The sequence below is a fragment of the Ursus americanus genome, chromosome 29 (genome assembly GCF_024610735.1).
Source record: "Ursus americanus isolate L20-20 chromosome 29, mUrsAme1.1.p, whole genome shotgun sequence".
Taxonomy (NCBI): domain Eukaryota; kingdom Metazoa; phylum Chordata; class Mammalia; order Carnivora; family Ursidae; genus Ursus; species Ursus americanus.
In genome coordinates, this window is record NC_142155.1 from 2,309,744 (window position 1) to 2,335,041 (window position 25,298).

The 25,298-nt window shown below is 37.4% G+C and overlaps 1 protein-coding gene across 4 annotated transcripts in view; it reads left to right on the forward strand.

Moving 5' to 3' along the window:
- Positions 1–25,298, forward strand: part of UBE3D (ubiquitin protein ligase E3D) — a 190,737-nt gene that overhangs the window by 72,332 nt on the left and 93,107 nt on the right. For all 4 annotated transcript variants that reach the window (XR_006780822.2, XR_006780823.2, XM_087856921.1 and 1 more), the window contains exon 9: positions 15,788–15,926. Coding sequence is in view for 2 of the 4 variants with exons in the window: in XM_087856921.1 (XP_087713047.1) it covers positions 15,788–15,926 (139 nt within the window). In the remaining 2 variants the exon portion in view is untranslated. The remainder of the gene's footprint in view (positions 1–15,787; positions 15,927–25,298) is intronic.

Genomic DNA, 25,298 nt, shown 5'->3' on the forward strand with positions numbered 1-25,298 from the left:
TTCGGCTCAGGGCCTGATCCCAGGGTCCTGGGATTGAGCCCCACACCAGGCTCCCTGCTCTGCTGGGAGCCCGCTTCTTCCTCTCCCACTCCCCCTGCTTGTGTTCCCTCTCTCGCTGGCTGTTTCTCTCTGTCAAATAAATACATAAAATCTAAAAAAAAAAAAAAAAAAAAAAAAAAAAAAAGAAAAGAAAGAAAGAAAGAAAGAAAGAAAGAAAAAGAAAGGATAAAATGTAAAATTTAAATGGTATTTATAATAGGACGATAAGAGGATGAATAGGACAAAAATAGAAATTAGACTTTTTAAAATTTACCTGATTTTATAGATCTGTCTTTGGAACAAGTATAGATTTTACTTAATTATAAGACAGAATATAATTTTTAAAAGCCATCCCTAAAAACCTAAAGGAAATTTAAAAAGAAAGAATGTAAGTGCATGTACAGTTAGTAGCATAAATGCATAAAGGGCTCCAAGAGACTTTAAAACACAGTAACTGGATTGTACATCTTTCTTGGGACATACCCTAATAACACAAAAGAAAATTTTTCAAAAAATCTCAGAATTTCTTCAATAATCATAGTATTGGTGATAGTGTGATACTGATACACTGAGAGTGTTTTATGTGCATTTTAGGGTAAGTCAAATGAGTAATTTTGTTGGTGTCATGAAAACTGGAATGTCGGCAAGGGAAAAAGATAGAGATGCAGGATTGATGAGGTTAAGTAAAACTGTTATCCTGGATTTGAAACAAAATATTAAAATGAATACCTGATTTATTTTAATCCTAAAAAGATAGTACTTTTTAGCTTTATGTGCTGAGAAAGGCCTAAAAACATTGACTAACCCAGTAACAGTGCATTCCTAGAACCCAGATTGTTTGGTCTCTAATTACCATTTCCCATTAAAAGCAACCACGATTCCATCCAGGAGTGGGTGATTGCAGGTGTGTACAGGCAGTGTACAAGAAGAAATTGTATTATCTTGTTCTAACTGAAAATAAGTTATCAAATATCATGGTCATGTCAAAAGGATTCAGGAAGCAACTTGAACAGGCTCTACTAGCTGAAGATGGGTTGATTTGCGTATTAGTAAGGGTAATAAATTAATATAAGGATAAAACAATATGTTTGGATCCATAAGTTCTTAATGATACTAAAAGAAAAAAGTCCAAGAAATTTCATTGGTTGTTACCTTTGGAAGATGCTAGTGAGCCATCTCATTGATTTGAGAACTGGACGATAAAGGGGGAAAATCTAGCCTTTATCCTGCTTTTCTTCTTTGAACCCTATCTCAAAGTAAGCAAATAGATGACAGGAAGTTTCTTTTATACAAAGATTCCAGCTGATCAATCAAAAAGAAATTCTAGAATTAGGATATCACTATTTACTGACCCATCATGAATCATGGAACTTGGAAACATCACAAAAAGAAAGACAAAGGGTGGTGGTGGTGGAGAGGCAGGGATGGTGATTCTGTCTCCTGACAGAAGTATATAACCCTACCTATGCATCAAACCTGGTCATGTCTCCAGGTCCAACTCAGCTTGCAGGAAATTCAGAAGAGAAACACATATTAAATTATACCATCAGGTTGTAATCGGCAAAACTCAGAAACACAAGACAACCTGGTTTCCAATGAAAACTTAGCAAGGGGAAAAAAGAAGATAAAGAGAAGGAGAATCTTTTGAATAAAAGAAACATATCACTTAACAAACAGTACATTATAGAACTTATATGGGTCTCAATTTAAACGAACTGAAAAAAATCTTAAAAATTGTTGAGGACGTAAACGTTTAATGACATTGAAGAGTTACTGTTAATTGTTTTCAGGTATGATAATATTGTAGGTATATTTTTAAGTGGGTCCCTGTCTTTCAGAGTACATATTGAAATATTTCCAGATAACATGATAGTATTTGTGGAATTCACTTTAAAAAAAATCAGGGGTTGAGGGTATTTGGTAGAAAATAAAACTGAAACAAGATTAGCCATTGATAATGTTGAAGTTCGTGATGGGGATGTGGGTGTTCATTATGTTTCATTACACGTTTGTGTATCTTTCAAATTTTTGACAAAACACGTCTTAAAATTTAGCTTAAATCATTTTCATTGAGAAACAGAAGCTGTTTTTATTATAGGTTTCTGCTTATTTGTTTATCAATTCATACTTCTAGAAAACAATCAAGTGAAGGAAATCCTCATCTTCTTGTGGTGTTTTTTGCAGCAGTACTTGATAAAATGTACCTGAATTGAAAGTCAAGTCTCCATTCATCAACTAGATCTAGAATATATACTACTAATTTATTCCCCTTGAAAAATAAGACTAAAATAATTATTTTAAAATATCCTATTATGCCTTAGAAAATTATTAATAGGCCTTAACAAAAGGAAAAAAGGGCTCTTTTTGCCTTACAAATGGGTATATCCCAAAGTTTGTTTCCTAGAACTAGAATAGTGTTTCTCATAGAATTATGTTATAAATGTCAAATAAATTTCCAAGCTAGTCCACAAAAATCCATAACATACTGTAATATAATTTACAAGGCTGACAGAGTACTAAGCATTTATTACAGGCAAAAATTAAATAATTTTTCTAGGAAAGTGCTTTCTTAATTGAATTCTAAACTCCAAAGGATGAATGACTTTCCCATTTCTTTTTAGGGTTTAGTCTTGTTATATTCCTAGATCATTTTGTTGCCATATGCTTTGAATTCTGGAAGCAAAGAACAATGACATTCACATTACCTGTGACTTGGACTTCTCCTATTTGTAAACTAAATACTTGAAAGTGCGTAGATTTTCTGCATATGAATGATCTTAGCAATAAAAACCTGCTTTTTATGTTTTTTTCCATACATTATCTCATTTGATATTCACAAGAAACCTTTGAGGCTTAAAGGGCAAATACTATTAGCCCCATTTTACAGCTGAAAAGACTGAGGTTAGAAAGTGTAATGGAAAACACTTGAGAGTCAGACCGACTGATTTGAGCCCTGATTCTTTTGTGAGACCACATGCATGTCATTTAACCTCTTGAACTTAATTTTGCTTATCTGTAGAGGGGGTGTAACAAGACCTCATTTACAATGTTCATGTGAAGACTAAATGAACTAACATGTGGAAGAGTCTGATGACATACGCAGATTTTCATTCTGCACCAATGAAGATAATGGTAGGGCTGTTTTAATAAATGGTCATTAAAAAAGGGAATGTTTAGAAAATGAGATATATTTCCTGTTAGAGGAAATGGGGAATGTTTATCTTAGAGAAAAATCGGAGAAAGTGTTAGATGTTGTGAGATATTTTCTGAAAGGCTCAGGCTCTGAAGAGTAGATTTCACTCTGTTTAAAGAACTGCTTTGAAGTGAGTCTCCCTGTTACTGGAGTTTTTCAAGCAAAGACCATATAGTCACATGTGAGTAATTTTGAAGGGGGCCTAATTCCTCTCGAGGTGGGTTTTGCTCTAAAGTTCTATCATTGAAATCTAACAAATTTTCTTAGTTGGGTGAAGACTCCTGGTCACTGATTCCAAGGCCTGAGAAGCACTAATGATGATTGTCCCATAATGGGATAAAATGGCAGGAAATGATCTATAAGCTGATTTCCATCAAGTTCACCAATATTAATTAAGCACTTACCATATTGCAAAATGAGGTGCTGTGTACTGAGGCATTTTTAAAAAGCCATCTCTGGTGTTTTATTATTTGAACATATAAGATTCTGTTCTGTTTTCAGTCCTTCGCTCACCTTTTAAATATACTGTGTCAGTCTTGATCTTCCCTGGTCCTGTGAGGGATATGAGGAAATGTTAACATTGCCCACTACTTATGTTCTTGTTATTCCAACTGATTTAGTTTCCAATTTTGTTGGAACTTTCCTGCACGGACTTTAATTCTCCAGAGTAGAGTCAAAATGTGTTGAAATGACCTCCTAAAAAAAGAAAGGGAAAATAGATCACCTAGTACAAAATATGGTTTTGCATCCTAGGCTGTGAGGATAAAATACGTGGCTAGATGAGTAATGTATAAGAACCTTAGTGCTATTTAAACATACGGATGAGTGCATTGTGTGTATTTTGTGTATTTAAAATTGAAATTTTTGTTTGAACAGTGTCTTTCATTTGGTGTACTTCATGGTGATTTATCATAATAGACTGCTTTAAATCATCAGAAATAGCAAGACATATGAATTTCAACAATAACTTCCCCAAGGCTAGAGAAGTCAGCAGGAGCTCAAACTGCTAGGTAGACATTTTTTTTTTTCAAACTCATATGCAAGTGTAAAACTTTTATGAGGCTGCTTTAACGAGGTCCTTTGGGATTTAGGGTTATTTATCTAAGCTCTTATTAAAAATGAAAAGTTTTCTATGTTTAGCCCTGTGAAGCAAAACTGATCTTAACAGTACCGTAAGCTGGAAGAATGAATCCTGTTCTGCAGACCGACTCAAAAACAAAGTTAGGTAACTTCGGGGCTAGTGTTGCACTGACATCATGGTAATGGGATAGTGACAGCAGAGCCAGTATTTCAAAGTCTCCTTTAATTAAAAAAATTTAGCTTTCCAATGCTGGTAACTTAGGGTTTGACATGACATATTAAAATGACTTCCAGCCCGGGAGCCCTGTTTTGCAGAGCACTCCAGTGTCTCCCTTGGAGTCGTGTTGCCCCAGGACTGTGTGGTATGAGGTCTGTGAGCACCTTTTCATTTATGGTATCTGCACTTGTTGAAGTGTATCTTTGGCTTTCACCCTCCCCTGCTGAGAAGTGGGGCATGGGAGAGAGGTTGTTTCTAAGATTAATGTGCCAGAATCACTCCGTACATAACCTAGCGGAAGAGCTGGAGCTGCTGCAGGAAAAAATTTGTAATCTTGAAATGTGTTCAGCGTCTTTGTAGGTATGTTCTGGTTTGATGAGTCTGGGTCCTGCAGTAAATCTATTCTTAGACAGACCCTGGGAGCCAGGATTTTAAATTATCTGTAATGCAGTACAATTTAAAGGAGTGAGGACATTATGAGGGGAGAAAGCAAATGTTACAAAATCAGGGTCAAGATCTGCAGACTTTAAGAGCTTATCAGAGTCAATTTAGTCTGGGTATGTCCAGTCCAGTTGGCAGAAATTTTAAGATCAGAAGGTGCTGGAAAAATGATGACTGCATGGATGGAAAGGTTGGGTAGAGAGATGGGCAGACAAACAAAAGTACTTATTATTGGCAATAGGACTGTTGGTGAAAATGTTTCTCTGCTACGGAGTAAGTATTTAAAAAGTTGAACAAATGGACGTATCTGAATGAGATCATGGTGACAAGTCCAGAATCTTGGAAACACTTATAAAATGATCAAAAATGAAAACCATTAGCCTGAGAGCATTTTAAGATTGTTTTTCAGGTTCTGATTTCAACAGTTAACCTTAATAGTGCTGATGTAAGTCTTTGGAAAGAATATATCACTTAGTGGAGTCTGGGGACTCCTGAGTTACCATTTCTGTTTCATAGGAAGTAAAAATATTTCCAAGACAATAGAGGAATAAGAGTATAAGCACACAGATGATACTTCTAAGGAGGGAAGTACAGAACCACCAGCTGGCAATTATGGTTTAGAGTATGAAGGAGACAAAGGGCAAACACGAAGAGAGATGACGATGGCAGAAATATTGACCGAAGGTCAGAGAGAGAGGCAGTGCAAGTATAAAATTTTAAACAGGTTGGGAAATGTCAACATGAACTCAAGTTTAGGAACTTCTACTCTGAAAGAATCTCATAGCGGTTGCAAATGGGAAGACTGTACGTACACTTGGTTTTGCCTCTTCAACTTGAGCAGCTGTTTCAACAGTTGAGTTGCTAGGCACTGTCAGGAATAGAATATTTTAATTTTGGAGAAACCCAACTGTTAAAACAGCTGTTTGGTCTGATTAGACTTAAGCTGCCTCTGCTTAGGTTATAAGACCTAATGGGATCATAGCACCAGGCAGAATGGCTATTATTATGATTCTATTGGACATAACAAAAATATGAATGGATACTAGGTTGAATGCTAGGTTGGACACTGACTTTCCAAAGAAGTCACATTCCTTGGTTTATTTTGGCAAAGTGCTAAGGCAAATAACATGGGCTTTTACCTTGTCCCAAGTTCATGGAAATTATCTGAAATAATTATGCCTCATAGTGTTTGGATGCAAACTTTTTTTCCTAGAAAGAAAGAAAGAAAGAAAGAAAGAAAGAAAGAAAGAAAGAAAGAAGCTCCCTAGAACTATTAACATCTCTTTATTTAGTCTCTTAATAAATAATATACCTACTCAGGTCACTTCAAGTGGTCAGTCATTTGTTTTATTTCCTATTCTTTGTGATCTAAGTAAAGAATCCTATTAATAGCAACCACCAAATTTGTCAACTTGTAGACAATGCATTTTTAACAATGATAAAAATCTTGAATTCCAAATTTATCATGTCAATACTTTTTTTCATGGAAAAGACTACCCATTAGGTTAGTTCCAGGTAAATGAAAGATTTAAAGTACTTGTTATGGTGATTTGATTGTTTCTTGCTTAAAAAGCTGATTTTATTTGATATAATACTAATACACATTTTAAACATCCCAAGATAGCCTTCATTTCCTTTCTTAAAAAAAAAAAAAAGATTTTATTTATTCAAGAGAGAGCAAGCACGTGCAAACAGGGGGAGAGGGGAGAGAGAGAGAGAGAGAGAGGAAAGTAGACTCCCTGCTGAGGACAGAGCCAGACTAGGAGCCCCATCCCATGACTCCGAGATCATGACCTGAGCTGAAATCAAGAGATGGACGCTTAAGCACTGAGCCACCCAGGTGCTCCTATTTTGCTGGTTTTTTTTTTTTAACTGATCAAAATAGTGTGTCTTTCCATGTCAGTATAGGTTTATAATTATTATTTAAGTCTTGATTTTGGGGGGTTTCATACTTTGAAGCAATGACTTCTAAAACTCAATGTTGTAAGTAAATTAGCAAGCAGTATTAAAGATAATACTTGGGGTATTAATAAGAGATGAACTCAGGTATCAAAAGTATAATTTTTGTTACTTTCACTGAAAAATATGTGTTTACTAGCGAAAGCAAATTTATATTTTTGAATGTTTATATCAATAGGTTAATAAAAAGTATTTTGTTTTTTAAAATAAAATTAAATAAGCTTTTCTTGGTTGGATCATCAAGAAACATGGTTTTGGGGGCGCCTGGGTGGCTCAGTCGTTAAGCGTCTGCCTTTGGCTCAGGGCGTGATCCTGGCGTTCTGGGATCCAGCCCCACATCAGGCTCCTCCACTGGGAGCCTGCTTCTTCCTCTCCCGTTCCCCCTGTTTGTGTTCCCTCTCTCGCTGGCTGTCTCTCTCTCTGTCCAATAAATAAATAAAATAAAAATCTTAAAAAAAAAAAAAAGAAACATGGTTTTGCTTTCTTCCTGTTTTGTAGACTAAAAAATACAAGCTTCCCTTATTTTAACATTCATAAATAATTTCTCATTATTATGAATTGGTTCAGAAGATGACAATATTTTTTATATTCACAGTATGATGTATTGCTGCTGAAAAAAAAGGACAAGGCAGCTTTTCTAGCCCTTCTAACACTGGTAAATTCAGGTGCTTAAGTACCTTTAACCAGTTTCTGAGAATAAATTAAAAATTTTCGTAGAATACTGATTTCTTGAGTATCCCATATTTAACACTTTCCCTCCTTCCTACCTCAATTATACACACATACACTGTACAGGGAGGATTACCCACAATTTAAGAGTCTTTTTTTTTTTTTTTACCTTGGTTTCAAATATTGGGAGTAGCCTCTCCAAAATGAACAGAATGTAGAATAGTGAAGCCAGCTAGCAGAGACACCTTATTGCAAGGGTGCGGTGGCAAGGAAAGAGAATATATTGTATTTAATAATTTTGTAAAAAATCATGGCCTTTGGATGTTTCACTAAAAGTCCTCTTAGGTTCCAAAAGCTTCCATTTAATAATATTTGATTCTGCCTTGGAAAAATTTGGTCAGATATTTCTGTTCTTTGACTTAAGATGCTCCTCATAGGGGATATATCTTAACTCATAAAATTCTTGAATAAAACTTTAGAGCATATTTGCCAGTTTCTAAACTTTTTCTAAGCTTTTTAGGGCTAATGGATAAATGATAGACATAAAATTTAGGAGACTTTCTGGCCTGCCCTAGTAGATCTTAGTGTTAAGATACGGAAGACTCAGATTGTTAGAGAGGAACTGAATTTAAGTTGGTAGAAACAAATTTTTTCTATGCAAAATTACTTGGAAATTGACTTTCTTACCTCACCTGAGATGGATGTGGCCAGCTGTGCTTCCACTCTACCAGAGTTACATTGACGTGTGATTTCACAAAAGGTCTGAAGTCTTAATCTAAAATCAAGGATTCTTGCATAGAGAGCATGAATAGGTTAGCGATCTTGGCATTTGAATTCTCATCTCTTCTCATGGACGGACACAGTTTTAGTCATTGGGATTTACCTTTTAATGGGTCAGACAGAGCCAGTTGTGATTTAGTATAGCTTAATAGCTAAGATACCAAGATTGGCCAGGCCTAATTCATCTGAATTGAGTTACACCATTGCCAGTTGCCCTTTTGTGCAGAAGGAGTGTATGGATTTCCAGGAGAAGGTCCTCTGAGGGTGGACTTAGGAAGACGAGTACACTAGAGAAGCAGGGGGTACTGAAGATGACAGTGTTCCATAAAGGCGGGGGAGAGCAGGGTGGGATATGGTGACAAACCACCAGGATACATCCCTGTCTGAAGCCGTGGGCTGCTAGAACTCTAACAGATCATCTCTCTCTCTCTTCTGCTGAGACCAAACATGGTTTCACAGTGCATCTCAACACAGTTACTGCCAACCAATTTGAACTGAAAAATGAAGACAACCTGTATGTTTTACTAAGCCTTGGAAATAATAAAAGCGGCAGTCTTAAATTTTTGCTTTGTACTTTGTGCGTCACAAACACTTTTCCATCCACATTGGCAAAGGACTTAAACTGTGGGGCAGACTGGGCAGTGTTGATTAATCAAAGTGTTGGCTGAGTTGGTCCCCTGATGGGACAGGGAACCGAGTGGTTGCCAGTGTGAGGTGTACTTCAGAGAATGTTATTAGAGTGGACCTGATTTATTGATTTCCGGTTACTCAGTAAAGTGATTAAAGGGTTGGAAGCGCATTTCTCAGGCTTCCCTTCAATTGATATTCTCTGGTAATGGAATGAGGTAAAAATGTGAGCCAGGAGACCTCTTCAAAAACTCTTTGAAAGCTTTTCGTAAGTGGTTACACTTATTAATATGCTAACACAGATATTATGATTTATAGTTAAAGATGGAACTGTTTTTAATATTTTATAAAAAGTGGTAAATTAGAAATCAAATTTTAATCTAAAAGCAAGGGGTCCTACTCTGAGATCCATGTATCTTGAAAACATTATGCTAAGTGAGAGAAGCCAGACAAAAAAGGTCACATGTTGTATAATTCCATTAATACGAAAGGAGGACATGATAAGGACATAATTGGGTAGCTTGGGGAGCATTCAAATTTATGTGCACATTTTTTTTTTTTTTTTTTTTGTATAAATGAGCACTGTTGATGAGGCGCCTGGGTGGCCCAGTCGGTTAAGCGTCTGCCTTCAGCTCAGGTCGTGATCCCCGAGTCCTGGGAGAAGCCTGCTTCTCCCACACTCTCTCCCTCTGCCATTCCCTGGGCTTGTGTTCTCTTGCTCTCTTGCTCCCCTCTCTCTCTGTCTGTCAAAATCAATCAATCAGTCGATCAATCTTTAGGGAAAAAACAAGCACTGTTGTGGGTAGAGAGGCTATAGTTTTAATCATTTTGTCATAGAGACCTCTGACCTTCAAATGGTTTAAAATTCACTACTTGAAAGTTAAAATTCACTACTTAAAAATGAATTTGTGTTTTCATTTTATAAATATATAGGAGAATATGGGAGTTCTTTCTATCATAAAGTTTCCTTTCCTCTGCCTGTGGCTTTTAAAGATTTTTTATTTCTTAACAATACAATTTTTAAAAATTATAAAACCTTATGGCGTATAGGTTTGTCATAGTTTTCTTAGATTTTCTGGAAAGATTTTTTTATTAATTTTTTACATTTATGCCTTTAGTACACCTTGAATTTAATTTTGAATATGGAATAAGATTGGTTTTGAATTAATTTTCTTCCAAATATACTTTTTGTATATTTGAAATTTTTTGCAACAAAAAGTTAAAAAAATCTGAAGGACTAGCTGGCCTTTTCTGATGGACTTCTAACTATTCTAATGTTATTATGAAGTTTCTGGCAAGCATGTTCAAAAAGGTGTACTCTCTCCTTTAATGAAAGTGTTGCCATTGCAGAGCCATAAAAAGATGAGATCCTGCCCTTTGCGACAACATGGATGAACCTAGAGGGTATTGTGCTGAGTGAAATAAGTCAGACTGAGAATGACAAATAAATACCATATGATTTCACTCATACGTGGAATTTAAAAAACAAAACAAGTGAATAGACGAAAAGCAGAATCAGACCTATAAATACAGAGAATAAACTGATGGTTTCCAGAGGAAAGGTGGTGGGCGGATGGGAAAAATGAATGAAGGGGAGAGGGAGACACAGGCCTCCAGTTATGGCGTGAGTAAGTCACAGACATAGGGAACGTGGTCAATGGTATTATAATAACATTGTATGGTAATAGATGATAACTTCACTTGTGAGCATAGCCTAATGTATAGAAAAGTTGAATCACTATGCTGTACACCAGAAATAAATATAACATTTTGTGTCAGCTGTGCTCAAAAAATTTCTTTAAATAAAATGAAATAAAATCAGCATTTATAAATTGCAAAATACTTGGAAACAACAATAAATAAATAAAGTGTTGCCAGTCTAATCCCTAAATTCTCAACAACTGGCATCTTGTAATAATATATGCATTTATAAAAAACAAAATCTTTTATAGTTTTTTGGCATGAATAAATAAACTTAATTTTGAGATTGCCTTGGTGGTGTCTTATTCAAAGCAGAACCATTTTCCCCATGCTTTCTGATTTGTGGGAAAGAGAGATTGCCTTGACAATTCGTATGTCTTATGGACAAAGTTTAAAAGACACAGCTTTCAGGAATTGTATACCTAAAATTTTTTCTCTTAAGAGCCCTGTACTTTAAAGAGAACTGAAGAACAGTGTTGACATTTGTGATTTTAAAAACTCGATTTTTTTCTGTAATTTTCAAAGAAAATACTGTAATTTCAAAGAAGTGCTGTTCATGACTTATTGAACCTTATTTTGAAATTTATAAGGAGCAGTTGGTTTATACACTTTCCATGTTCTATTTTTATGAATTAGTTCTTTTAAAATATTTAAAACTCTATCCTGGAGTTAATATGGTTTATCATAACAGGTAAACAGTATATTTGGTTGTTTCTGAATTTTGTATTCTTGACAGTATAAGAATTTATAAAATTTTGATTCCTTCTCCAAATTATTTATTTAAATAGTTGTATGTTTATAATAAGTCTAGCACTTAGTTGTGGTCATTTGTTTGTTTTGATATATTTTTTTAAAGATTTTATTTATTTATTCGACAGAGATAGAGACAGCCAGCGAGAGAGGGAACACAAGCAGGGGGAGTGGGAGAGGAAGAAGCAGGCTCATAGCGGAAGAGCCCGATGTGGGGCTCGATCCCAGAACGCCGGGATCACGCCCTGAGCCAAAGGCAGACGCCCAAACGCTGTACCACCCAGGCGCCCCTGTTTTGATATTTTGAGAGCTTAAATTGATGAGCTTTATCATTGTTATAGCTTTGAAATTGGAATTTAAAAATATACAGATATAAGCAATATTATATTTTAACGTCATTAATAGGCTGTTTGCTAGGTCCTTCTAAGACTGAAGAGTCCAGATCAATTGCTAAAATAGGAGAAACATGAAATTTAAGTTAAATATTTTCATCTTGAGTTCTCCTATACCATATTATTTTTTTCTTCTCTATATAATATGTTGGACTCATTTTAAATATTTTAATTTTTGGTAGAGTTGTTTTATCATCTCTATCTGTCATTTTCATGTATAACATTAAACAACCTCTGGTTTTTAGTAGACTATCACCATTCTGTTTTCTCAAGTTCTTTTCTTGCTATTTATTAGTGTTTGATTCATTCTCAGTTTCACTATTTTTGTTAGACGTGATGGAAGGGGACTTTTTTCCCCCTTCTCATTGCCTCTTTAAAAATAGAGAGGCCATAGTTGCTTCTCTAGGGAATTTTGTCAAGGCAAAAGTTCAGAAATAAGGATGTTGTGTCCTCTGCTTGCATTTTGGTCTCTGACTAAGGTCACCTGGCTGACAGTTCTGGTCTCTTAGGAAAGCTTCTCCTCTGCCACTACTTTAAAAATCACCAAAATGGATTTCAATTAATGTTAAGTTTGTTATTCTCTTTGAATTATCTTTCTTGTCAGTTTTATAGTGGGAGTTTACTGATTTAGGTCTAATCGTCTAGGATGTTTTTGCAGGAAATATCAGAAATAATCCAAATTCTGGATTATTATAATCCTATGTTTCTTAAAATGCTTAAATCATTAACAGAAATTTGAGCCATGGGTAGATAGTCTCAAGGATCACTTCTGGCTCAATTAACACATGCCTTAAATTTTCATAATGAGTTTGGTGGTGGTTTTACGATAAACTGAATTTTAAGTACGCCAGCCCACTTCTGCATCTTCCTGTTGTCTTTATTTCTTTCTTCCTAAGTCAAAACAAAACAGAAACCACAATGTAAAAACATTAACTGAAGTTTTGGGGGACAGTTACCCATAGTTCTAACTTTCCAAAACAACTGTTAGCATTTTTCATGTATTAATTTCTGTCTTTGTCCACGTATATGGATGTTTCATGTGATAATATGTGGTTAAGATTATAGAGAACATTTATAAAACTTAACAATAAAAAGGTAAATCCTGGGGCTAATGATAGAAAAAAAAGAATAGATGGATAAATATTAGGGTAAATGAAAGGAAAATATTAGGAATTTGAGCCTTCCTAGGTCCATCTGGGTTGTCTGATTTCAAAAATAAGGTGGTTCAAATTATTGAGAAATGAGGTGTTCTAAGAGATCTAAAATGTACTTCATCATTTACCCTTGGGCTTTTCAATTTTTATTTGATAGAATTTGTTCAGAAATACAGAGCATTTCTAGATACAAAAGAGAATGAAATTTAGATGGAGAGGATCATGCTTGAGTTTCTTTTCCACCACTTACCGTGTGATCTGGACAACACTCCTCACCTTCATGAGCTTCAATAGGGATAAAAGTTGTTAAATCATAGAACTCTTGAAAGATTAGATTTAAAATGCCAGAGTTGAATTCACATACCATGCAAATATTTGTAATTACATAGAGACTTGAATAACTAACATGTATAACTAATTATATCTTTTTTTGTGACTATGGATATCATTAGTGTGAGAATGTCCTTTTGTGTAAATTTTGGTGGTTTAATACATTGTATAGGTTGTGTATGAACTCCAGAATCTCATGAGGAAACCAGACTTGTCCAAGAGTGCCTGTCACTGGTCGGTGACAAGGAGCGCTAAAGAATTGTAATTTCTCCCTGACTGTCCTTTTTGATAGATCACACCATAGCCACTTAGCAGCATGTTGACACCTCGGAGCAGCAGTTAAACATTCCTTTGTGTGACCCAGAAATCCCATTTCTGATTATAAAAATAACACTTGGAAAAAAATTAAATTATTGAATATACAAATGTAAGTGGAATGTTTTTCTTATAGCCAGTAAAAGGTTAATACCTGGGTGTGCCTAAGGAAAAACAACTAATCTAATCTTTCTTTCCACACTGGGCAGCAAAGTTAGAGGAATCTGCAGGATATGGTTGCTCATGTCTGATCTAGGATGAGTCACACAGCTCAAATAAGAATACGAGTAGGGTGGTGGTGAGTGTCGTAATGGATACAAATATGGTATTGGCAAGCAGTTAATTCTTATAAAGGAAACGAGGATGTCTCCAAGGAAATGATATTATGTGGGTCTTGCAGAATGAACAGAAGTTCTCCAGGTAGCCTAACAGCCTTGCAGGTTCAGAAAACCACATGAGCAAGACATAGTGTGTTTAGTGTAACGCAAGTAATGGTGTGGTTTGTAGAAGGCGTAAGGAAGGGGGTAGGGAGAGTGAGCTTAGAGCCACTGCACTAGTACTACATTTGACTTTTACCAAAGACAACGAGATTTTTATTTCCACCCCAGAGAAATGTGGAGCATGTTGTATAACTAATAAAAGGAGAAAGAATAACATAGCCAATCAATATAAAATATCAGAGAGGTGTTTAAAGCACAGAGAAGACATTCCAAACGTGCCCTTGATGAAAACAGACCATTTTTGGGGAAAGTGGGCAGTGTCCTATTCTAGTCCAACTAGTTGGCAAATGCTTCAAAGAAGAGTTAGTTCCCCACCCCACATCAGAAATGTATTAGCACAAGTAACCTGACTGATGACACAGCTAAACCATCTGCTCTGACTTATCACATAAACGTTAAAATCCATTATGCCCTCAGCCACTGATGCTCTCTGACATTCCAGAATTCACCAATTGGGTGAAAGGTAGCTTCACAAAAAGAAGTTTATGTAAATGGAAAATATAGATATATATCTAAAAATTAGGACAGTGATAAGAGATATTTTGATAGGGGCACAGGCAGGAAATACTCAAGTAAATAGAAGAATTGACAGATAAGACACATCCTATTCTTATTACATTGTTTTCCCATAATGATTTTCTGATTTTCCCCTTTACTTCAAGCGCTCGATAGGCAGTCAGGAAACCCGGATTCTAGACCCAGCCATATCATTTCTAAACACGTACTTTACCCCAGAGAAGTCTTTACTTTTCTAGCCTTCGGTTTCCCCATTTCTTGAATGAAGTAATTTTCAAGTAGGTTCAACAGATGTAGCAGAGATGCTTCATAGGCTACTTGGAAGATGAAGGGAGCCTCCTGCCAAACCTTTCCCCTTCCAACAGAGCAGCTTTGCTTTTATTTGTATTATAAATGGAGCTTTCACAAGACTTTTTGATAAAAGGATTCCGTCACTTTTTAAGGTTTGAAAATCAATGAACTAGACACTTCATAGGGCATATCCAGCTCAGAAACAATTTCCACATCTGTAGAATGAGGATAGCGACAGTTTCATTTCATAGATATCTGAGGGGTGAACACGATGTTACATGTAGAAGAGGGCATAGAATATAGGAAGCATTCAATATATTAGCTATTACCCATACCCCACACCAAATAGGTCCCTCACAAATAAGACTGCATTTCCTGTGACTCTTAAACTTTGAGTATGAAATGTTGACCTGAAAAAATTGCCTAATCTGTCTGTTTTATATCAAAACACTATAAAAATGTCTTGGATATTTACTCTGAATTTTTAGTATAACCATTTTATTTCTACTTTTTTGTGCATTGCTTTTCCCTTCTACACTTGAAAGCTTCTCCTTCTCCATCAGATTTTTGAAATAATTATGACCAGATACAATTATGAAATTATTTTTTTTTTTTGAGAGAGAGAAAGAGAGCTTGAGTGGGTGGGGGAGGGACAGAGGCACAGGGGGAGAGAGACTCTTTAGCAGGCTCCTTGCTGGGCCTTGAGCCCTTCACTGGGCTGGATTTCACGATCCTGAGATCATGGCCTGAGCTGAAATCAAGTCGGACACTTAACTGACTGAGCCACCCAGGAGCCCCACAGTTACAAAATTATACACATCGATGTGTTTCAGGCTTTCCAGTGCTTGGGAAAGTGACATCAGCATCCACTCTCTAACCCTGCCTTCTGCAACCTGCCTGGAGCTGCTGCTGATATTGTCAAGGAATAATGCAACGCTGCCTCCATCCCTTCGCTCTGTGAATTCCTTTCAGGTAAGTACAACTCCTTTTCCAGGGGATGATTTTTCAGTTTTACTTGTAATTATTTTTTAAGGATCTTGTATTTTGTGGGAGATAGCCCACAGAACCCACACTTCAGATGATGATAATAAGCACAATGCATGGAATGCCTTGTGTCTCTTTGAAATAAATAAATAATAGAGACTCAGAATTGATTAGCTAGTAGTCTAATAGTGGCAGAGCCTATACCTTTCTAGCTCCAGAGTTTGTTCTTTTAACCTCCATCTCTCCTGTGTCTGAGAGAAATGACAAAAACACCTACAAAGACACTGTGAATGCCACTTTCCCTTTCCTAGCTTTGCTCTAGAACAAAGATCTTCAACCATTATTAGTAGATTTGCTACTGTTAGCTTGCAGTCAAGTTGCCAAATAGATGTTTAACACTGATGGTGCCCTACCTGCTTGCAGCACCTTTTCCCCCTCTCCCAAGCCCCTTCCTCCTCACTTCGACACTCCTCTGGATATTTATCTGTGCTCCTGGTAAAGGACATGGTGAGAGTAGAACAAACAGGACAGAACAGCGTATGTGGTCTGATCAACAGGAAGACCTCCTCCCTGGTAGGCAGCTAATTGTCACTGACGTGGCAAATGGGAATTAAGATGTTAACTAGTTGCTTAAGTTATGACCCATAGCTACTGAATGTAACATTGAACTTATCTATGACTCTTGACAATGGAAAAATACTCATGAGCTCTCTGAGGCTGATGAGAAGGTCACATGCATTGCAGAGAAATGAGTAAACATGGGTTGGCTGTACTTCTGAAGGATAGTGGTTGTATCCTAAGATAACTTCAGGATCAGTGTATATTGTTTGATATACCTCTGTGGTAAAACAAGATGTGGATTTTCCTATGAATTATAGCTCAGGAAATTGTTTCAAAAATTGCTCCAAGGGAATGCTTCCAAACTCATTTTACACAGCCAGCATTACACTGATACCAAAACCAGACAAGAATGCCACTAGAAAAGAAAATTATAGGCCAATATCCCTGATGAACATAGATGCAAAAATCCTCAATGGAATATTAGCAAACCAAATTCAATATACATTAAAAAGATCATGCACCATGACCAGGTGGCATTTGTTCCAGAGATGCAGGGATGGTTCAACATCTGCAAATCAATGAGTGTGATATACCACATTAACAAAATGAAGGATAAAAATTATATGATCATCTCAATAGATTTAGAAAAAACACTTGACAAAATTCAATATCTATTTATGATAAAAAAAAAAAAAAACAACCCTCAACAAAGTGGGTATAGAGGGAACAGACCTCAACATAATAAAGACCGTAATATGAGAGGCCCATAACTAACATCATACTCAACAATAAGATCAGGGAAAAAAAAAAAAGATCAGGAATAAGATAGGGATGCTCACTCTCACCACTTTTCTTCAACATAGTGTTGGAAGTCCTAGCCAAAGCAGATAGGTAAGAGAAAGGAATAAGAGAGATCTAAATTAGAAAGGGAAAGAAGTAGAACTATTTGCAGATGATATATTACATAGAGAAACCCTAAAGACTACCAAAAAACTGGTAGAACTAATGAAGGAAATAAAGGATGAAGGATACAAAATCAATATAAAAAATCAATATAAAAAATCTGTTGTGTTTCTATATACTAATAACAAATATCAGAAAAAGAAACTAAGGGGCACCTGGGTGGCTTAATCGGTTAAGTGTCTACCTTTGGCTCAGGTCATGGTCTCGGGGTCCTGGGATTGAGCCCCACGTCAGGCTCCCTGCTCATCAGGGAACCTGTTTCTCCCTCTCCGTCTGCTATTCGCCTTGCTCTGCGTGCTCTCTCTCTCTCTCTCTGTCAAATAAATAAAATCTTTTAAAAAAAGAAATTAAGGAAACAATCCCATTTCCAGTTGTATCAAAAAGAATAAAATAACTAGGAGTAAATTTAGTTGAGATAAAAGACCTGTACCCTGAAAGCTATAAGATATTAATGAAAGTAACTGAAAAAGACACAAATAAATGTGTAGATATTCTGTGCTCATGGATTAGAAGAATTGATATTGTTAAAATATCCATACCACCCAGTGCAACCTAAGGATTCAGTGCAATCCTTGTCAGAATTCCAATGGCATTTTTCACAGAACTACACAAAGAATTCTTAAGTTTGTATGGAACCACAAAAGACCCCAAATGGCCAAAGCAATCTTGACAAAGAACAAAGCTGGAAATATGCTTCCTAAGTTCATACTATATTACAAAGCTATAGTAATCAAAGCAGTATGGTATTGGCATAAAAACAGACACATAGACCAATGGGACAGAATAGAGAGCCCAGAAATAAACCCATGTATATATGGTCAATTAATTTATGTCAGAGGAGCCAAGAATATACAATGGGGAAAGGACAGTCTCTTCAATGAATGGTGTTGGGAAAACTGGACAGCCATAGGTAAAAGAATGAAATTGGACCATCTCAAAAATTAATGCAAAATGGATTAAAGCCTTGAAGGTAAGACCAGAAACCATAAAACTCCTAGAAGAAAACATAGGAGGTAAGTTCCTTGACAATGGTCTTGGTGATGATTTTTTTAATCTGACACCAAAATGAAAAATAAACAAAGGACTACATCAAACTGAAAAGCTGCTGTACAATAAAGGAAATCATCAACAAAATGAAAAGGCGACCTACTGAATGGGAAAAAATATTTGCAAATCATAGATCTGGAAAGGGGTTAGTATCCAAAATATATTAAAAAAAAAAAACTCATACAACTCAGCAGCAAAAACATCAAACACTTCAATTAAGAAATGGGCAAAAGATCTGAACAGACATTTTCCACTTACGATGGCCAACATGTACATGAAAGGATGCTCAGCATCACTGGTCATCAGAGAAATGCAGATCAAAACCACACTGAGTTATCATCACACCTCTTAGGGATGGCTGTCATCAAAAATACAGGAAAGAACAAGCATTGGCAAGGATGTGGAAGAAAAGGAACCCTTGTGCACTGTTGGTGCGAATGTATATTGGTGCAGCGAGTATGGAAAACAAACCTGTTGGCCAAAAAATTAAAAAAATAAAACTACCATATGATCCAGCAATTCCACTACTGGGTGTTTATCCAAAGAAAAATGAAAACACTAACTGGAAAAGATGTATGCATCCCCATGTTCGTTGCAGCATTATTTACAATAGCCAAGATATGGAACCAAACTAAGGGTCCATCTATGGATGAATGGATAAAGAGGTTGTGGGGCATATATATGCAATTCAACCATAAAAAAGAATAAAACCTTGCCATTTGTGACAATATGGATGGACCTAGAGGAGATTATGCTAAGTGAAATAAGTCAGAAAAAGACAAATACTGTATGATCTCATTTACATGTGGATTCTAAAAAAACAAAACCAAAGAAACCCGAGTTCATGGGTATGGAGATGACAAAATGGGTAAAGGTGAGCAAAAGGTACAAAGTTCCATTTATAAAATAAATAAGTCCTGAGGATATAATATACAGCATGGTGACTATAGTTAATAATACTATATTGCATATTTTAAAGTTGCTAACAGGTTAGATCTTAAAAGTTCTCATTATAAGAAAAACAAGTTTTTGTAAGTGGGATGGTGCTGGATGTTAACTAGACTTATTGTGATGATCCTTTTGCACTGTATATAAATATGGAATCGTTGTACACCTGAAATGAATATAATGTTATATGTCAATTATACCTCAATTAAAAATATTTTTTAAATAACTGCTCCAGTCTAATTTGCATTCATATTCTCCTGGTAAGCTGCGATATTATGTTTGATTTTCTTCCTGATACTAATTTCATACTTTGGCCCTGGTGTACCTGTTTTATTTATCAGTACTTGATTACCAGCTTCAATCCTGAGCTCTCAAAGGGACCTCTGAAAACACCTTCTCATTTTGTAAGAGAGGAAACTGAGATTCAGAGAGATGGAGTGAGTTGGCCAGGGAATACCCACCATGTTATTCACAGAGCTGGACTCACCAGGCTTGTGCCCTGGTAATTCCACCTGCTACCCAAGGGCAATACTCGCTGAAGTCCTGGAAGGTAGAGGGGGTGGGAGCTGTACATGGAGGCAGGTTGTATCTACCTTGAAATGTCCACACACACACACACACACACACACACCTTATTTTGCAGTAACTTATAATTATTTATATACTTGAACCAGAAATGATTTAAAGTTCTGTATATCAATCCATGTTTCTTTTTAAGTTTTGCTCATTGAATCGAACATTGAATAACATAAAGGTTTGTATATGCCCACAAACATTTATGGAGGGAAATACAAGAAACTTAATAGTGGTTATCTTTGGGGAGCAAGGCTGGAAGACATTTACTATTTATGTCACTTTCCATGTACTGTTTGAAATGTTTGTGTGATGGGTGAATGGGGATCAAGAGAGACGACTCTGACTTGGAGGATATTACAGCACATGAGGGAGATAGAATAATCATCCGTGTGTGATATAAATTGAGAATAATTTTATTGCAAAGTAGTCTCAACTCAAGTCTTAAGGAGATTAAGGAAGAAGAAGAATTTAAACTAGGTGTGGGGGAATTGAGAGGAGGCGCATTCTGTTTTGTCCCTGTGACAGAGGAGGTCTTAATCCCTCGATGGATCCCAGCTCAGGCTCACATCAGCACCTGGGCACAAAAGCCCTGTGTGCTCTCAGTGATGTTAGTGTCCTCTCGTAGCAGCTCAGCCACAGGAGCTCTGTGACTGACTCTTCCTCCCTACTCCTGATTGTACTTCATCTGCTTTCAGCCTGGTTGCTGAATATTATTAACCAGGAGCACAGACACTTTCCCAGTTCCCAAGGTGTAGAGAAACTCGGCACAAGTTCACGAACGGTGTCTGCTACAGCGATGCAGTCCTTGCTACTGCCTCTGGAAAGAAGCAGTCTTCTCAGGAGCATACCAGGAACCGACTTCCTTGTGCGGGTCTTCACTGTAAGATAAAGGATCAGTGAAGAAGGGGAGGGAGTCTGTCAGGATTAGAAAGAGATGCTCTGCTTTTTCATCTTTATAACACCTACTTAATCATTTATTACAATGACAAGGAGTGGGGCTGCTAATTTTGCCCATATTTGGGATTTACTTTTTTCAATTGGAAATTCACTGTAATGCACATCTTTTAAGGTGCTGTATTGGCAAGAGCTGTAAAATAGTAGAATGACACTTGTTAAAGATACCATCTTTACATTTCCAATTCTCTTACTTTCCAGACCCAGTTAGTGACTGTGAGCACTGCTGCTTTTCTTGTAAAAAATGTTATTTTAGGTTTCCAGGGATTCACTTGACATTCCTGCTTGAGCTGTTATCACTGCCAAATCCCAAAAGGAAAAGTTTATCTTATTTATTAGAGCTATTAACATATATGAAATTCTAACTTCTTAAATTACAGTGTAACATTTCTTTCAGGCCAATAGGGATACCATTTGGTGGATTTGTTGTAATTTTGACTTGTACCGTGTTACCACACCTTCATATCCGCAGTGTGATTATGAGCAAACAGAATGCAGGATTTGGTTGAGAAACACCGATGCGTTGCGAAGCACGTACTGTAGTTGTTGTGCCCCAAGAAGAAGGATGGGCTTATGTCACTCCCAGCTTAAAATTCTTCCATGACCTTCCTGTTGCGATGAGAACAAAATCCAAACATCTTGTCAGAAACAAGACCTACCTTTGGCGCTCTTGGTGGACACGGAGTCAGGCCAGAGGCCCCAAAGGCCCCCAGCTAAGCATTGTTTTCCCAATTTGCTTGGGCTTCCGTTTCTTCTGCAGTTGGGTCTCATCCCTCCAGACGTGGAGTAACTAAGTGGTAACATGGCAGAGAGCTCCATTAATAGATGGAGCCATCTGGCTAAACTCTCTCTCTCTCCTAACTTATGGTTTGACTCCCACAGAGAATTCCCAGGAAGAGCCTTCCTTGGAAACTTAGACTCAGCTGAGAGATAAGGAGTGTTCCACCGCCTCGAGCCCTGAGCTGAGGACATCTTGTTTGTTCTTTCCCACACCTTACCTCATTAACTCCAGCTCCATCAGCGGCTCCAGGCCTTCCCAACTGTGCGGGTGGCATTTCTAAGGTCGTAGAGCCCCCAAATGAAAGCTTCTTTGTTTCCCCCAGGTAGATAGCTGTGTTCTACAATAATTGTAAATGTTTTCACAGACATTATCCATTTTTAAATCCTCACAACAACAAACCCCATTTTAAAGGTACAGAAAGGTAGTAATCTAGGGGCGCCTGGGTGGCACAGCGGTTAAGCGTCTGCCTTCGGCTCAGGGCGTGATCCTGGCGTTATGGGATCGAGCCCCACATCAGGCTCCTCCTCTATGAGCCTGCTTCTTCCTCTCCCACTCCCCATGCTTGTGTTCCCTCTCTCGCTGGCTGTCTCTCTCTCTGTCAAATAAATAAATGAAATCTTTAAGAAAAAAAAAAAAAGAAAGTAAGTAATCTAAACAAGTTTATGTAAGTCCTAATATGCAGGGCTATGGGTTTTTTTTAATTCCTACCTAGGTTCTCTGATTCTGAGTCTATTGTTTATTCCATCCCATGACAATTTCATCAAAGAAAATGGCAAATCATCCTTTTTCACAGTCCTGGGTTTTGTATTATCTTATTTTTACCATCAGGCAGCAACAGTTTTTCTTTTATTAATATCATCCTTTAGAGAACCACAACCTTCAAACGTGGGCGCAACGTGAGTAACATTCTTAAGTAATGGGTCCTGGAAAAAAGGTGAGCTTCATCAGGTTACAGTTTTATGTGTATGCTGTGTAACTGGATTATATAGTGAGAATATGTAGAGAAGAAGAAACAGAAAAGCTTTATAGAGCTTATCTATTACCATCTGATAATTAGGGTTAATCAGGGCTATTTTCTCAGCTCTAGATGGATGTGAAATCATACACTGTTCACTGGGGAAGGGTGAAGCAGAGGAAGCATCTTGAGTAAGGGACCTGTATACTACTTAGAGAAGAAAATTCTCACTTATGTTACTTGTATGTAGTTTGGTTTTTAACTTTAAGAAATCCACTGATAGTTGAATTTCATCATTTCTGTGATGTAAAAACGATATATTCAAGTTCTCAATTGTTCAGAAGTTAATAATTTTACAAATAATTCTCCCATCCATCTGCTTTTTCATTGCCTGCTGAGACCTCTGTCATGAGAGAAGAGGGGAGGAAAATGACACATGGAAATTTGGTTTAATCATTTGGCCATTTGTTGGAATCGCAGGTAAAAAGTTTTGATGATATAGTAGTTCAAAGGAAGTTGTGGTTTAATTTAAAATGTTTTTTTAAAAAATATCTATAGGGGCTTCAAGAAATCGCTAGGCAGAGGCCTGAGAGCTTTACAGACGAGTAGTAACAAAGGGCAACAGAGAAGAGAAAGTGAGGTTTCTGTCTCTACACCGTTTTTTTCATCTACTTTCAGATACTGCACAACACAAATGGCCTTATCTGTCTCTTCCGTGCCATGTTCATCTCTGGGTAAATAATAGCCATTATTGGGGCGCCTGGGTGGCACAGCGGTTAAGCGTCTGCCTTCGGCTCAGGGCGTGATCCCGGCGTTATGGGATTGAGCCCCACATCAGGCTCCTCCGCTATGAGCCTGCTTCTTCCTCTCCCACTCCCCCTGCTTGTGTTCCCTCTCTCGCTGGCTGTCTCTATCTCTGTCGAATAAATAAAATCTTTAAAAAAATAATAATAATAATAGCCATTATTACCCTTTAACATTTTACAAATTGATTATGAAAAGATTATCACTTCCATGATAAAAATTGGAAAATACAGAAAAATGAAAAAAAAATTGAAATCTCTGGGAATAACCACTATCGGCACTGTAGGGTAATTCTTGTTGGTGTTTTTATGTGTACTTTGAAAACGCATGTGCCAATGTACATACACAAATGCAAATATATTTTAGTATAAAACTGGCCTCATTGGAAATGCTGGGGATGAGATAATGGCAGAATTCTCCTCTTTCCTTTGCTTCATCTTCTGGCATGAAGACAGTCTTCCTGGAGACTGCTAACGGGCCTTGGGGTACTTTTATATAAAGGTCCTGTTATTAGGTTAGCGTGGATACGATGGGAGGCTGTAAGCCATTGCAGACGTAACAGGAGGTGGATAGACCTTCGTCAAGATGGGCAGGCACTTGCTACAATTTGTGCTCAGCTCTCGTGGTAATCCTTGTATGCCTTCCAAAGAACTAAGGGAGTGGTGTTGGCACCCTCAAGTCCTGAGAAGTGTCAGCCTTCTTTCTTTCCTGCTAGTCCCTTTGTCCTCAGTGGGCAGAGATAATCAGGAGTTGAGTGCTGCTCTTTATATTCGGGAACCCCGGTCTCAAAGTAGTGATTACTGCTCTATTTTCACTCTCCTCAAAACAGATTTCTGAGAATTGCCTCAGCAATTTGGGTGTGAAAAGGATGTTGCCTTCTCCATCCCTTTTGGCCCTGCAGGGCATTCTTGGTTTGGGAAAATGAGCAGGTATGCTTAGTTTAATACAGTTCTCTAATGTGGATTCTTCCTTCCTCTGCCTGACCGCCATGGTGTCCTACTCTAGAGAGAGCTTGGAGGACGGGGCCAGGCGGAGAGCCAGCCAGAGGCTGCTCGCCCTGCCCACGTTCCCTGCCACGTTCCCCACTCCTCAGGAATTTCTGTCCCTATCAAAGAGTTAGGGTTGTAGGCAGAGCAGGGTAGTTCCCAGGCCGTCGGTGGCACTGGCCTATAATCTGAGGAGCTGCTACTTGACAGGGGAGCTTGACTGGGCTGGGGGTGCTCTGCATTTGGCCTCACTGCGAAAAGCGGGAATTGAGGTTTGCCCCAGAAAGTCAATAATAGTATCTCTTGTTTTGCTTGTTTTTAATGCTGTAACTTTTTCCTACCCTAACTTTAAAGGAAATGCATACTCATGGCAGAAAATGTGGTATGGTTTTCATTAACAAAATGATACATATTTGCACTTCTAGCCTAAAAAGATAGAATCTTAAAATTAAACCAACTACTACTTTAGCCCAGTTCAGTCCGTCTGTCCTTCCTGACTTGGTAGGGAGAGAAGGCCTGATTGCAAGGCCTTGCAGGCTCTAAGCAACCTTTGTGGTTTGAGGGCTCTCACTATCTCTGCACCTCTGACTCTGAAATGGGTGTGGGGAGGCCCGGAAGACAAAGAGGGTCTGTCTAGTTCTGTGATGATGGGATTATGGCTAGTGTTGATTCTTACATGTCAGTACCCATGGGAAGCTTGTTTGAAGTTCAGGTTTCTGAGTCAGTAACCCTGGAGGAGAGCCCAGGAATCTGCATGCTAACAAACATCCAAAGTGTTTCTAATA